General features: G+C 41.0%; 1 protein-coding gene across 3 annotated transcripts in view; it reads right to left on the bottom strand.

The window, feature by feature from the left end:
- KCTD1 (potassium channel tetramerization domain containing 1) overlaps positions 1-13,072 on the bottom strand; it is a 106,068-nt gene that overhangs the window by 46,192 nt on the left and 46,804 nt on the right. For all 3 annotated transcript variants that reach the window (XM_004387760.2, XM_023741857.1, XM_004387759.3), the window contains one exon: positions 5,455-5,633. In XM_004387760.2, the coding sequence (XP_004387817.1) occupies positions 5,455-5,618 (164 nt within the window). In that variant the 5' untranslated portion in view covers positions 5,619-5,633. The remainder of the gene's footprint in view (positions 1-5,454; positions 5,634-13,072) is intronic.

The following is a 13,072-nucleotide window of genomic DNA, read 5'->3' as shown; positions in this document are numbered from 1 at the left end:
AAAAGACCAGATTTACTGGCCTAAAGGAGACTGGAGAAACCCCGAGAGTATGGCCCCCAGACACCCTTTTAGCTCAGTGGTGAAGTCACTTCCGAGGTTCACCGTTCAGCTGGGGAGTGGACAGCCCCATAAAACCAAATGGGACTAATGAGGCACAGCAGTCCAGGGACAAGGACTAGAGGGCAGAAGAGGACAGGAAAGCTGGTGATAGGGAACCCAAGGTTGAGCTAGGATAGTGTTGATGTGTAGTGAGGTTGTTAACCATTGTCACAGGGCAACACGTGTACTAACTGTTAAATGAGAAACTATTTTGTTCTGTAAACCTTCATCTAAAGTGAGAATAGCAGCATAATTGGAAGAGCGTAGTCGATGTCACTGAACTGTGCATGTAGAAATTTGTGAAATGGTGTATCTTTGGCTATGTATACTTTCAACAACAACAACAAAAAAGTTGAGAAGGGAGAGGGTTGACATGTCGTGGGGTTGTTAATCAATGTCATAAAACAATACGTGTACTACTGTTTCATGAGAAACTGTTCTGTAAACTTTCACCTGAAGTACAATTAAAAAAAAAGAAAGAAAAGGCTCGAAGCCGTTTCAGTGATTTAAAAGCTGCATGAGCAGCAAGTGAAGGTGACTGTGATGAAGAATTTGTTGTTGAGTGGGGGTTGAGTCAAACGTTTCAAAGTCAGGGAAAATTTACATATCATTAAAGGGCAAGGTGAAGTTGTCTGTAAGTCCGACGTTCGTAACCCGAGGACTGCCTTACTTTAGTTACAGTATTCAGTCCCCTTACTTAAAAATCACTTGATGATGGAAGTGGCTAACAATGTGAGTGATTAACCTTGTTGTGAAATGTACAAGTCAGTTAGCTTATTGAATCACTACTCAGCGCTTGTTGTTAGCTGCCAGCAAGTCAGCCTCCTACTCAGGGTGACCCCATGCACAAAGCAATGTAATGCTGCCAGGTCCTGTGCCATACCCATGCATATCAAACCATTGTGATTCATAGGGTTTTCACTGGCTGATTTTTGGAAGGAGATCACTAGGCCTTTCTTCCTAATTTGTCTTAGTGTGGAAGCTCTGCTGAAACTTGTCCAGCATCACAGCAACACGCAAGCCTCCAATGACAGATGGGTGGCGGCTGCACTTCAGGTGCATTGGCTAGGAATCGAACCAGGGCCTCCCACATGGGAGGTGAGAATTCTGTCACTCAACCACCAATGCCTAGCACTTATTCAATTACTACTCAGGGATTACTAGCCAAGTAAAAAAAAACCTCATGGGCACGCACACGTGTGCACGCGCACACACACGCACGCACGCACGCACGCACGCACACATGCACACACACACACAGTGGAGCCACTGACAACCTTGGCAATTAAATGAAGATCAAAAGATATTTTCTTTTGGTGAAATGGCTACTATGATAAAGCAGAAAGGAGAAGCCTATATTCACTTGGAGGGACCATACATCTCGGTGTTGTTCACAGCCAGAGGGTAAAAATCAAGACTTCTTAGGAAAAGCCCAGAGATTCTGATTTTATTGGTCTGAGGCAGGGCCGGGGCCTGTTTTTTTTTTTTTTTTTTTAATGCTCCCCAGGTGCTTCTAATGTTCAGCTGTGTAGCCCATCATACCACCTTCCAGATGATCTTCTAAAGGCGGTCTTTAGACAAGGGGGCAGGTCAAGTAGAGACAGAATTGAAAAATGGAGTAAAGGTTCTTTGCAGGCCCTCTGAAATTAGAGAAAGATGCTATAGTCTTTTAAGACAGCTTGTCACTACAAATTGTTGCTGTTAGTTGCTGTCAAGTCAATCCCAACTTGTGGTGACCCCATGTGTGCAGAGTAGAACTGCTCCACAGGGTTTTCAAAGCTGTGATCTTTCAGAAGCAGACCGCCAGGCCTGTCTTCTGAAGTGCCTCTGAGTGAGTTCGAACTACCAACCTTTCAGCTAGTGGTCATATGCTTAAATGTGTGTGCCACCCAAGAACTCCAAGAATTAGAGTTACTTGTAATTCTGTGGTCATAGGCAACATAATTTCCTAGGGTTTATCCCAAATAAATGATATGCAAGAGATTTTCTCAGAAATTAGAAGGAGTACCTTACACCTATGAGGAAAATATGAAGAACAATTTCTTCTCTGTATCTTTGACTACTAAAATTTGTGTATGAGTCCCATGCAACTGACTGTTGCTTTGAAATGAACATTCAATTACTTAAACAAAACAGGAGAAAGTAAAGCAACATGTAGTGGTCAATCAACATTTATACCAGTGCTATCTGACCAATGTCATCTACTTTAGGTATAAGCAACAGAAACAGATACAGTAACTTTGTAAGACTCATTTCAAAGAGTCTTGACATATGCTTAAAAATATCTCCTAACAATAAAAATGATCTTGAAATTCCTCAGCAGGTCTGTGATGGGGTAGCAAAAACAATCTTGGTAGGGTATTTAACATAAAAGAAGCAAGAGGCCACCAGATCAGACGACGAGTCCCTTGAGACGGGTCCAGAAGTAAGACTGTTTCCATGGTCTAGGATATGAAAGGCAGTTTGAAAAGAAACCATTGCTGGGTGTGGCAGATGAAGTATAAGGCAATACTATGTGTCAAGTATAGCGCCATGACGCCATGACGTAGTTTTCATAATCACAGTTAATCCTCCTGGTAACTTTGCAAGAAGGTATATTTGTGCCTATTTTATAGGAGAGAAGACAGATGCTCACCAACTGGACCTATCCAAGGCCAAATAACAATGCAGAGGCAGCATTCAAACACAGGACTAATGAATTGGAAGTTATTTTTGATACTACTTCCATGATACTCTGGCCCACTGGTGACAAGGAAGCACAAGGAAAGGTTGAAAAAGGAATATGAACAACTCTATCTTTTTCAGTTCAGTTGGTGAAAGAGAAATTCAATTTATGGTATATACAATATCAAACTGGGGGATGGGTGGGCTTAATTAAATTAGTTTCTAAACATCTGTGTATAGTTCAGTGTTGCCCAATAGAAATAGTAAAACACATGCATAATTTAAAATTTTCTAGTAGCCACATTAAAAAAGTAAAAAGAAACAGGTGAAATTAATTTTTATCTATTTTATTTAATTCATTATATTATCATTCCAACATGAAATCAATATAAAAAATTATTGAGATATTTCACAAATTTTTTTTTGTACTAAGTCTTTAAAACCCGGTGTTTATTTTACACTTACAGGATGCTTCAGTTCGGAGACTGGCCACATTTCAAGTGCACAATAGCCACATGTGGTTAGTGGCTACCTATGAGAGTGGAGGTATAGATAACACTGAAATCCATGCAATCTGATGCACGTCTCAGGGTGTGGGACAAAAAGTAGATTCTTAGAAATATGCATGAATAGGTGGACCAAGGAAGAATCTCCAAATGAGACACTGTTTGAGGTCTTTATCTAATGATATCCAGTACCAAAATGAATGAAGTGGTCAATTATTTTCCAGAGAGGAACTGGATAAGTGGAGCATCTAGCCCTCTACCTTCTACCTCTGTCGACAGGCCAAGTGACACCAGAGAGCTCCACAAGGGCAAAACTCTGGCCGGCCACTCGTCAGGGCGAAGAGTTTCATCTAGTTGCAATGAGACTAAAAAAAATCCTATTGTTTACGTCACACATAAATAGTGTGATTATTAACTTCCCCTTGTCTTAGAGGTAGGGAGAGTTGAGTTTATGGTAATGGGGGGATAATTCAGAAAAGGATAGTGATAATGGTTACACAGCATGAAGACTGTAATCAATGTCAGTGAATAATACATGTAAAAATTGTTGTACTGGCAATTGTTTTGTTATGTATAGTTTTACCACACACACACACACACACACACACACACACACACACACACACACACACAGAAACCTCTATTATTTCAAACAAACATAAAGCGAACAGAAGCAAAAGGCCACCAGACAGGTGAATTCTGCTGCAGTTGAGGTATATGCTTTTTGACTCTCCTGCATGTTTTGTGACTTGTCCTCTAGAATTAAGGGTACATCTGAAGAGGCAGCAGTGATTTTCTGTTGTTAATGCTGATATTAGCGAAAGGCTAGAAGGGGTGGAAACGGGTGTTTTGTTGTTGTTGTTTTGTTTTTTAAAGAACACTATGTATTTAAGTATACGCTTGGAAAACATAGCCATCACTGTAACATGATTTTGTAGCATCTACGATAATGCACTTAGGGAAGGTGAGGACTCAGTAATACTAACAACTGATTGATACGATAATTTCATTTTAAAATACATGGTTTTTTTTTTTTGGTAATTGATTAGAAATATATTTTAAAAATAATTTCATTTTGATTATAGAAATTAAATCTGGAAATCAAGAGATATAATATTTCATCTTTCTTCTTCCCAGTGTTCACATCCTTTCATAAAATATAAAGTAGCAGAATGAAAGTAAAGAAAGAAAGAAAACAGTCTTCCTGCAGTTATCAAGCTGACAGTGACCTCTAGGTCCCTGCAACCTCTTTAGGTTGTAAGCAACCCAGTATCTGTGACTTTGTAAGACATTTTAAAAAATGCAACGGGTTGTGTTTCTGAAGTCTAAGCAGCGCGTTTTCATTTCCTAAGAGCAGAAACAAGCAAAGAAATGAGCCCACGTGAGCTCATGCCTCCTCCCCTACCCGCCAGCAGAGCTGGTGAAGGTAAATTCCATTCTAGTCCCCAAATTTGGGGCAGAGCCAAGAGGGCTGCCCCAGTGTGCAAAGTAAATGATTTCTTTGGAACTCCTTTAGAAAGGCGCAGGTAGGGCTGTGGGAGGGGATATCTCGCAAGCATAAATTTACATCGTCTATTTGTAAACCATCCTCCCGCATCATACGCTTTATGTATGACAACACTTCCTCTTCATGTTTTTTATGTGGCTTGAGCTGCTTCATAAGTTCCATGCCCCAACCCCCTCTCCTCTTTTTTTTTTTTTATTAACAAGACTATGTTGGTTTCCTGGACTTTCGCATGCTGTTGGAAATATACTGTCGCACTGATAAGAATCTCTCTTAATATACTTTTTTTTCTAGTTCACAAGTTGGTGGGCCAACTGATCTATAAAATTATAAAAATTTGTAAAAAAGTGTTTTCAAAGAAGAGGACAGAAGAAAGGTAGGGATGGGAGAAACCATCCTTCTTTTTGTAAAACAGTAAGAAATAGGAAGGTCTTTGTAGAGTGAAATATCACAGAGCTCCATTCTGGTGTGATGTTTTTACATGTACTTGACTAAGCTGTGGGTCAAATTCTACTTGCAGAAGATGACAGCTACATCCAAGAGAAGCTCTGCAACGCGGTAGTCCCACACAGCGTTTTTATGTCCTAACCCCAGCCTTGGAGAGGCCCCAGAGCTGTCCTGGTCAAAGGAGAAACAGATCATCAAACACATGACGGACAGACGTGTCAGCTTTCAGATTACCTTGATTCAGGGTATTTGGTGAGGGTAGCCAGGCTGCTGGTGTACATGTGGCCGCCCACGTCGATGTGGACGGGTGCATTGGATTTTGTGAGCTGTGCTGGCGTTGGAATGCCTTGGTTGTTCAGCGGAGATGCAGGGGACCTAGTGATCAGAGGTCTTGACATATTGGGCCGACTGTCCTACAGAGAGAGAAGCAAGTTTAGACATATTTTCTGCTTTCAGTGGGAAGAAAGGAAGTACACACAGCCTAAAGAATAAACCAGTGGCTAACATACACAGGAAGAGAATTACATTAAACATTCAATGTAATTAATGTAGTAAATGATATTCATTTGGTAATGAAATTTGGAAAATGACCAAGCTCTCCCATTTGTTACAGTGAATATTAGAAAAACAGATTTTATAACAAAGGAAAGGAAAACTTGACATGCTCAGCATCAAGGAGCTGAACTAATGTTCATTTCAAATAATCCTGAAAATGATAAGGGTTCATTATACTAATGAATTCTCGCATTTAACAATCGGTAAAATGGCATGTGGAGAAATACTAATCACTCCAAATGAAAAGATAATCAACATTTCAAACAATAAAACATCTAAATAAAATGATTTATCCTTCTCTTTGTAAACTTCCTCACTTCTATGCACTTGGAATACGTACAGACCTTCGGCACTTGTGCTCTGCAAAATGTTTTCTTAAAGCTCTTTTTTTTTAAAAAAAAAAATTTTATTTTCTGAGTCAGGAAAAAGAGGGCGCAGCTCACATACTTAGAGCAACCTCGCAGATAATCACCACAAGCTTTATCCATCAACAGATTTTCTTTAAAGGTCTACCCACACTTTACCTACTTGTTCCCTGTTTGTCTCCCTATAAGACTGTGGGTCTGGGGGCCCTCAAGTGATAAATACATGCTTGTGGACCATGAGCAAACTGCTATTCTGCATGCCTGACTTCTTGGAGAAACCCAGTTCCCAAAGTGGAACTGAGGCGATCTGGATGCAGCAGCGTGTGCATTCACACGAGCAGAGGTGCAACGTGAGGAAACAGAGCAGAGCGAGGAAATCCCATTGTGGCAGCCAGAACCCATTTAAGAAATGGGATTCTTGAGAAATTAAAGTATTACCTCCTTTCCATGGATACAATACAAATATTTCAAACACTATCCAAACATGGCTGATTGCTTTTAAATTAGAGCCCAAACCACAGACAAGTAAAGTCAGGTCTCTGGCATTCAATGAACGGGTCAAATATTTAGAGTCTACAATTGCAGAATAAATTAAAATAGCATTTGCGTCTGAATTCTCTAAGACTGGAGACTGGAGATATAAGCATATTCTCCAAATTTATAATTTAGTCAGAGGTTGTTTTCAAACACGCAAACAATGTGTGGCAAAGCCACCGGTAAGGCATTATAAGGAGATTTTGAAAAATACCTTTGATGTAGATTACATAGGGGAAGTCATCTAGTTTTTGTGCACAAAACCTAGCATGATAAAATATAAATTTGTAAAACATCATAGATTTTATGATCTGGAACAGCTTTAGGAGTTACCTGGGGAACAACTGTTAGACTACTTAGCGTTAACCACATGTCCAGGCATGACTGTGGAGACACATGCTTTCTGAAACTGAACATCTATGAGTGGGGTGGTGATTAGGCCTTTACACAGAATGTTTAACATCTGTGTTGTGCTTTTCTACATGCTGAATTAAGCAGAGCCCAGAAACGGAGAAACAGTTCATGTTTTACTTCTTAAATTGGGTAATGAGTTCATGGGTGTTCCCTATATTCTTCTTTATACTTTTCTGTATATTTTTAATAATGCAAACTAGATATTTAAAAAAACACAAAAGGATGTTTGTAGCACACAAAGAAAACAAGTTAAAGGGATACTGGGTAGGGAAAACGCTAAAAAACAAAGTCACAGTTAGTAGGAAGTATTAAACAGTTAATGTTCAGAAACTTTAAAAGTAGCATTTTAAAACTTGGACGACAGAAATCACATTTTTTTTCCTTTAAAAATGCAATCACATAACCTCTCCTTTTAAGTGATACATACTGCCTGACTTCCTTTTAGAAAATGATTTCCTGGCTAAAGACACACACACACACACACACACACACACACACACACGCACACACGCACACACACACGCACACACATACATACACACACGCACACACACACACACACACCCCTCCCTGTTCGGATTCAGCCCATCACAGCACTGCAGAATCTGTAATAGTTTCTCAATTGGACACATTCTATACCCTGCCTGAGCGTGCTCACGTGAAAATGAACAGATTTGCAGGGTTAATATTGTAGTTAGACTGTGACCTCATTTAGCACAGTCCTAACACTGTGAGGTCTACATAGAAGGAGGAAAAAAAAGGGAAGCATAACTGATTGGTTGAAGGATTCCAGATTTCTTGGCGTATATACCATTTACACTGTAAATCATAAATGTATGGATATTGCTAAATTTAAAACTAAACCAGTATTTCTTTAGCTGGGGGTGGTGGTTTAACCCTCAGGGGCAAGGAGGGAATTTCATGATAGCTGAGGCTTGGGCAGACTCTAGAAAGACTGCATAATGTTGGAATTGGTCTTTGGTGAGCTCTCCTAGCTTTTTCCTTCTAGGCTCTATCTCCTCCTCTGCCCTGGAAACGTTCCCTGTTCTATGTGTGTCCCTTTGGTTATGATCATTTCTAAGGCGTTACGATATTAGCTAACAGACAACAAAGGGTTTCACTCCATATTTTCTGTATTTATTGGTGCAGGTTGAAAGAACTTTTAAGACTCATAGGCTGGGGGATGTCCGAGGCTTAGAAGTCTTGGCACTTACAGTGGACATTGGAGGTGACACTCAATATTATTCCATCTACTCCAGATGCTTAATCTAGAACAATCATGGTAACCCTTCTCCCTTTGCCAGTGACTGAAGGAGACACTTTCTCTCATTTCTCTGCACATGGAGGTCCTGGATGGGATGCCTGTAACTATAGCAGCCATCTTGCTACCAGCCTAAGGGCAAAGCCAGGGCCCAGAAAGGCAGAGCTGAGAGCTGCAAGGAACCTGGGTTCTCACTGACATTGTTGAGACACTGAGTCAACCAACTCTGAACCTCCTATCTCTGGGTTTCCTGTTACTTGAGAAAATCAATCTCTTTATTGTTCAAGCTGGATTGAATTTCTGTTACCTGCAGCCAAAAGCCATCCTGATAGAGCACCCATCCTGTTACATGGCTGCCTCTCTGGAAGGTCATTTGGCTGGGTGAGACTTGGCTTATAATGCTAAGCACCACTGCCTGCAGCAGAACTTTCCATCAGATTGTCACCATGCTTCAACTCTACTTTCCAATCTGTTTTCCCTTTAATCACTCACCCATCATAATCTCAATTTACATATGCTTTTCAGTATTACTTTTGAAGAAATGAAAACCATGAACAGGAACCAGAGTGCAAATGACTCGGCTGTGCTGCCTCCACTACTGAAAACACAGCTCAGAGCACTGATGTGTATTTCTGACAGTTAGCCAGAAACCCACCTGTGATAACTCCTGCTAGATTCCTCACCAGGAAAAAGGAGCCCACCCCTAACATTAAGTCATTTAGTTACTGCACCTTTCTTGGTGAAGCCCATTGTTCCTTCCTTCCATAATATTTATTACCATCTCCGGTGTACCAGGCACCAGGTGATGGATACACTGCTACCTGACCTCACCAGAAGGAGCCCTGGTGGTGAAGTGTTAAAGCGCTTGGCTGCTAATCAAAAGGTTGGAGGTTTGAACCCACCACCCACTCTGCAGGACAAAGATGTGGCAGTCTGCTTCCATAAAGATTTACAGCCTTGGAAAGTATGGGGCAGTTCTACTCTGTCCTATAGGGTTGCTATGAGTAGAAATCAACACAATGGCAGTGGCTTGGTTTCTTGGTTTTGGCCTTACCAGGTTTGCTGTTCATTGGGAGAAAGAGACCATTAAACAAGCAACAATATTAGGAGAGGGGAAGGTCAGGTTAATTTATTAGCTTAATGGAGGGACACTTAACCCAGGTTTGGAGTTGGGAAGACGGACGGAAAGGATTTCTGGAGACAGTCTAAGATGAGATCTAAAGGCTAAGAAGTCAACAAACAGTGGGAGCCATTAAGAAGTACACGAGAGAGGCGGGGCCAAGATGGCAGAGTAGTCAGATGCTTCCGGTGGACCCTCTTACAAGAAAGACCTGAAAAAACAAGTGATTCGATTATATATGGAAATCTGGGAGCCCTGAACATCAAAGGCAGAGTTGAGGAACTGGATGGAGTGGCAGAGGGAGGGAGAGATGGTTCATAAGCAGCAAGGAGTTGCCTGACCTGACTTGGCGAGAGCCTGAGCCCTTCAGGCCTGAGCAGCTCGTGGGTGAGCAGTGAGGCAGGCAAGCAGCCGTGCTCAGGAGGCATGTTTTCCACACCTGGAGAGACCCAGTGCCAGACAGTCCACATGGCCACCCAGAACCAGTGAGAAGCAGCCCTCGATCTGGTGAAAGATAAGTAATTGCTTACGGCCTACTACGTGGATCAGAAACACCCCTCTTAGGAAAAAACCCCTCTCCCATTTACCTCCCTGCTCCCTGCTCCCTGCTTTGCACTGGGTCCTGGACCAGCTTCAGCAATTGCCGAATCCCCTGGGCCGGAAGTAGCATCCGTCACACGCCCAGAGCCATTTTCCCAGCCTTGGAGAGTGAACAAATTAACAAACCGGGGAAAAAATAAACTGCTGGCTCCCCTAAGCCAGGAACCCAGGGAAGGCACAGCTCCTTTGCCTATGCACAGGCATAAGGGATCCACAGACTTTGAGTGCTTTTCCCCCTGCACAGACTTCTGTGGGCCCATCTCTACAGCGTATGCCCTCATTACCACAGTACAACAGGGTATATACCGGAACTCTAACTTCAACTGTTTCAGCTGTGAAGTGGCAGGTTCTTGACAATTGACATGGCTCTGCCCATTAGGCAGGGTCTTCACCTACCCACATCAGGGGCGTGAGGACTGGTGGCTTCACCCACGCCACCTAGCCACCTGCGATAGGCGTCCATGAATAAGAAGGCCCCCCCCAAGTCCTTATAGCCAACGGCTAGGGGGTCATAGTTCGGCTGCAAAACCCACCCACCTATGCATTCCAGGGAACAGGGACACCCCTTCCTCCTGGACACTCAGGGGCGGCCGTCAGCCCCCTGCCTTGCTCAGAGTGTGTCCCGCTGTTGCAACCAGATGCCTGTGCCTACACCAATCACCCATGCCTGTTTAGGACTGTAAGTGAGAGCCTACACCACACAGTTGGTGGCCATCTACCTAGGCAACTGAGCTGAATCCATACAGGAGGAGTGGGCGGACTCCTGAGCTCACATACCTAGTAACAGATCTAACCACCTGGTGACAGGACATTTAGAGCTTCAAAGGTGCCAATAATCAAACTAGCTCATATAAGCAGCCTATTTGGGCATATCAAAACAAAACAAGAAGCTAGGACACAGTAAGCAAACATAAAATAAACAAATATAATAACTTATTGATGGCTCAGAGGCAACAGTCAATATCAAATCACATAAAGAGGCAATCTGTGATGGCTTCAGCAAGCTCCCAAAATAAAGAACTTAGAAATTTTCCAGGGGAGAAAAATTTCTTAGAATTACCAGAGGCAGAATACAAAAGATTAATATACAAAACTCTTCAAGAAATTAGGAAGGAAATTAAGCAAAATGCAGAACATGCAATAGAGGAAATTAAAGATTACAGAAGATCATAATGACAAATTGAACAGGCTGCAAGAATCCATAGAGAGACAGCAATCAGAAATCCAGAATATTAACAATAAAATTTCAGAATTAGACAACTCAATAGAAACTCATAGGAGCAGAATTGAGGCAATGGAAGTCAGAATTAGTGAGACTGAAGATAAAGCACTTGCCACCAACTTATTTGAGGAAAAATCAGATAAAAGGTTTAAAAAAAATGAAGAAACCCTAAGAATTATGTGGGATTCTATCAAGAAGAATAACCTACGAGTGATTGGAGTACCAGAATGGGGGGTGGGGGGTGGGGATAACAGAAAATACAGAGAGAATCATTGAATATTTGTTGGCAGAAAACTTCCCTGATACCGTGAAAGATGAGAAGACACCTATCCAAGATGCTCATCAAACCCCACATAAGGTAGATCCCAAAAGAAAGTCACCAAGACATATTATAATCCAACTTGCCAAAACCAAAGATTAAGAGAGAATTTTAAGGGTGGTTAGGGATAAGCGAAAAGTCATCTACAAAGGAAAGTCAGTAAGAATAAGCTCGGACTACTCAGCAGAAACCATGCAGGCAAGAAGGCAATGGGATGACATATATAAAGCCTTGAAGAAAAAACTGCCAGCCAAGAATTATATATCCAGCAAAACTGTCTCTCCAATATGATGGCAAAATCAGGGCATTTCCAGATAAACAGAAGTTTAGGGAATTTGCAAAAACCAAACCAAAATTACATGAAATACTAAAGGGAGTCCTCCTGTTAGAAAATCAGTAACATCAGATAACCCAAGACTAGAACACAGGACAGAGCAACCAGATAGCAACCCAGATAGGGAATTCACAAAAGTAAATCAAAGCTAAAACACTGAAAACAGGGATACAGATGTCAATATGCAAAAGATGACAACATTAAAACAAAAAAAAAAGAGGGACTTAAAAAATGTAGACATACATTTTTCATATAGAGAGGAAGTCAAGGTGATATAAAGACATAAAAGACTGGTATAAACTTAGAAAACTAGGGGTAAATATTAAGGTAACCACAAAGGAAACTAACAATCCTACAAGTCAAAATAAAAAACTGGAAAAACATAAAGACTCAGCAAACACAAAACTCAACAACAATGAAAAAAATGAAAAGAAAATACATAAAGAAAAACGACTCATCAAAGAAAATTAAGTGGAACAAAGAAACTGTGAAAAACACACACAAAAAAGACATCAAAATGACAGCACTAAACTCATACCTACCAATAATTATGCTGAATGTAAATAGACTAAATGCACCAATAAAGAGACAGAGAGTGGCAGACAAGATAAAAAAACACGATCCGTCTATATGCTGCTTACAAGAGACACACCTTAGACTTAAAGACACAAACAAACTAAAACTCAAAGGATGGAAAAAAAATATATCAAGCAAACAACACTCAAAAAAGAGCAGAAGTGGCAATATTAATCTCTGACAAAATAGACTTTAAAGTAAAATCCACCACAAAGGATAAGGAAGGATACTATATAATGATTAAAGGATCAAAATACCAGGAGGACATAACTATAATAAATATTTATGCACCCAGCGACAGGGCTCCAAAATACATAAAACAAACTCTAACAGCACTGAAAAGAGAGACGGCTCCACAGTAGTAGTGGGAGACTTCAACACACCACTTTCGGTGAAGGACAGAACATCAGAAAGAAGCTGAACAAAGACATGAAAGATCTAAATGCTACAATCAACCAACTTGATCTTATAGATGTATACTGAACACTCCACCCAACAGCAGCGAAGTATACTTTCTTTTCCAATGCACATGGAACATTCTCCACAATAGAC

Source organism: Trichechus manatus, unplaced genomic scaffold (assembly GCF_000243295.1).
Source record: "Trichechus manatus latirostris isolate Lorelei unplaced genomic scaffold, TriManLat1.0 scaffold00193, whole genome shotgun sequence".
NCBI lineage: Eukaryota > Metazoa > Chordata > Mammalia > Sirenia > Trichechidae > Trichechus > Trichechus manatus.
The sequence above is the reverse complement of the archived record's forward strand: the minus strand, read 5'-3'. Positions and strand labels throughout refer to the sequence as shown.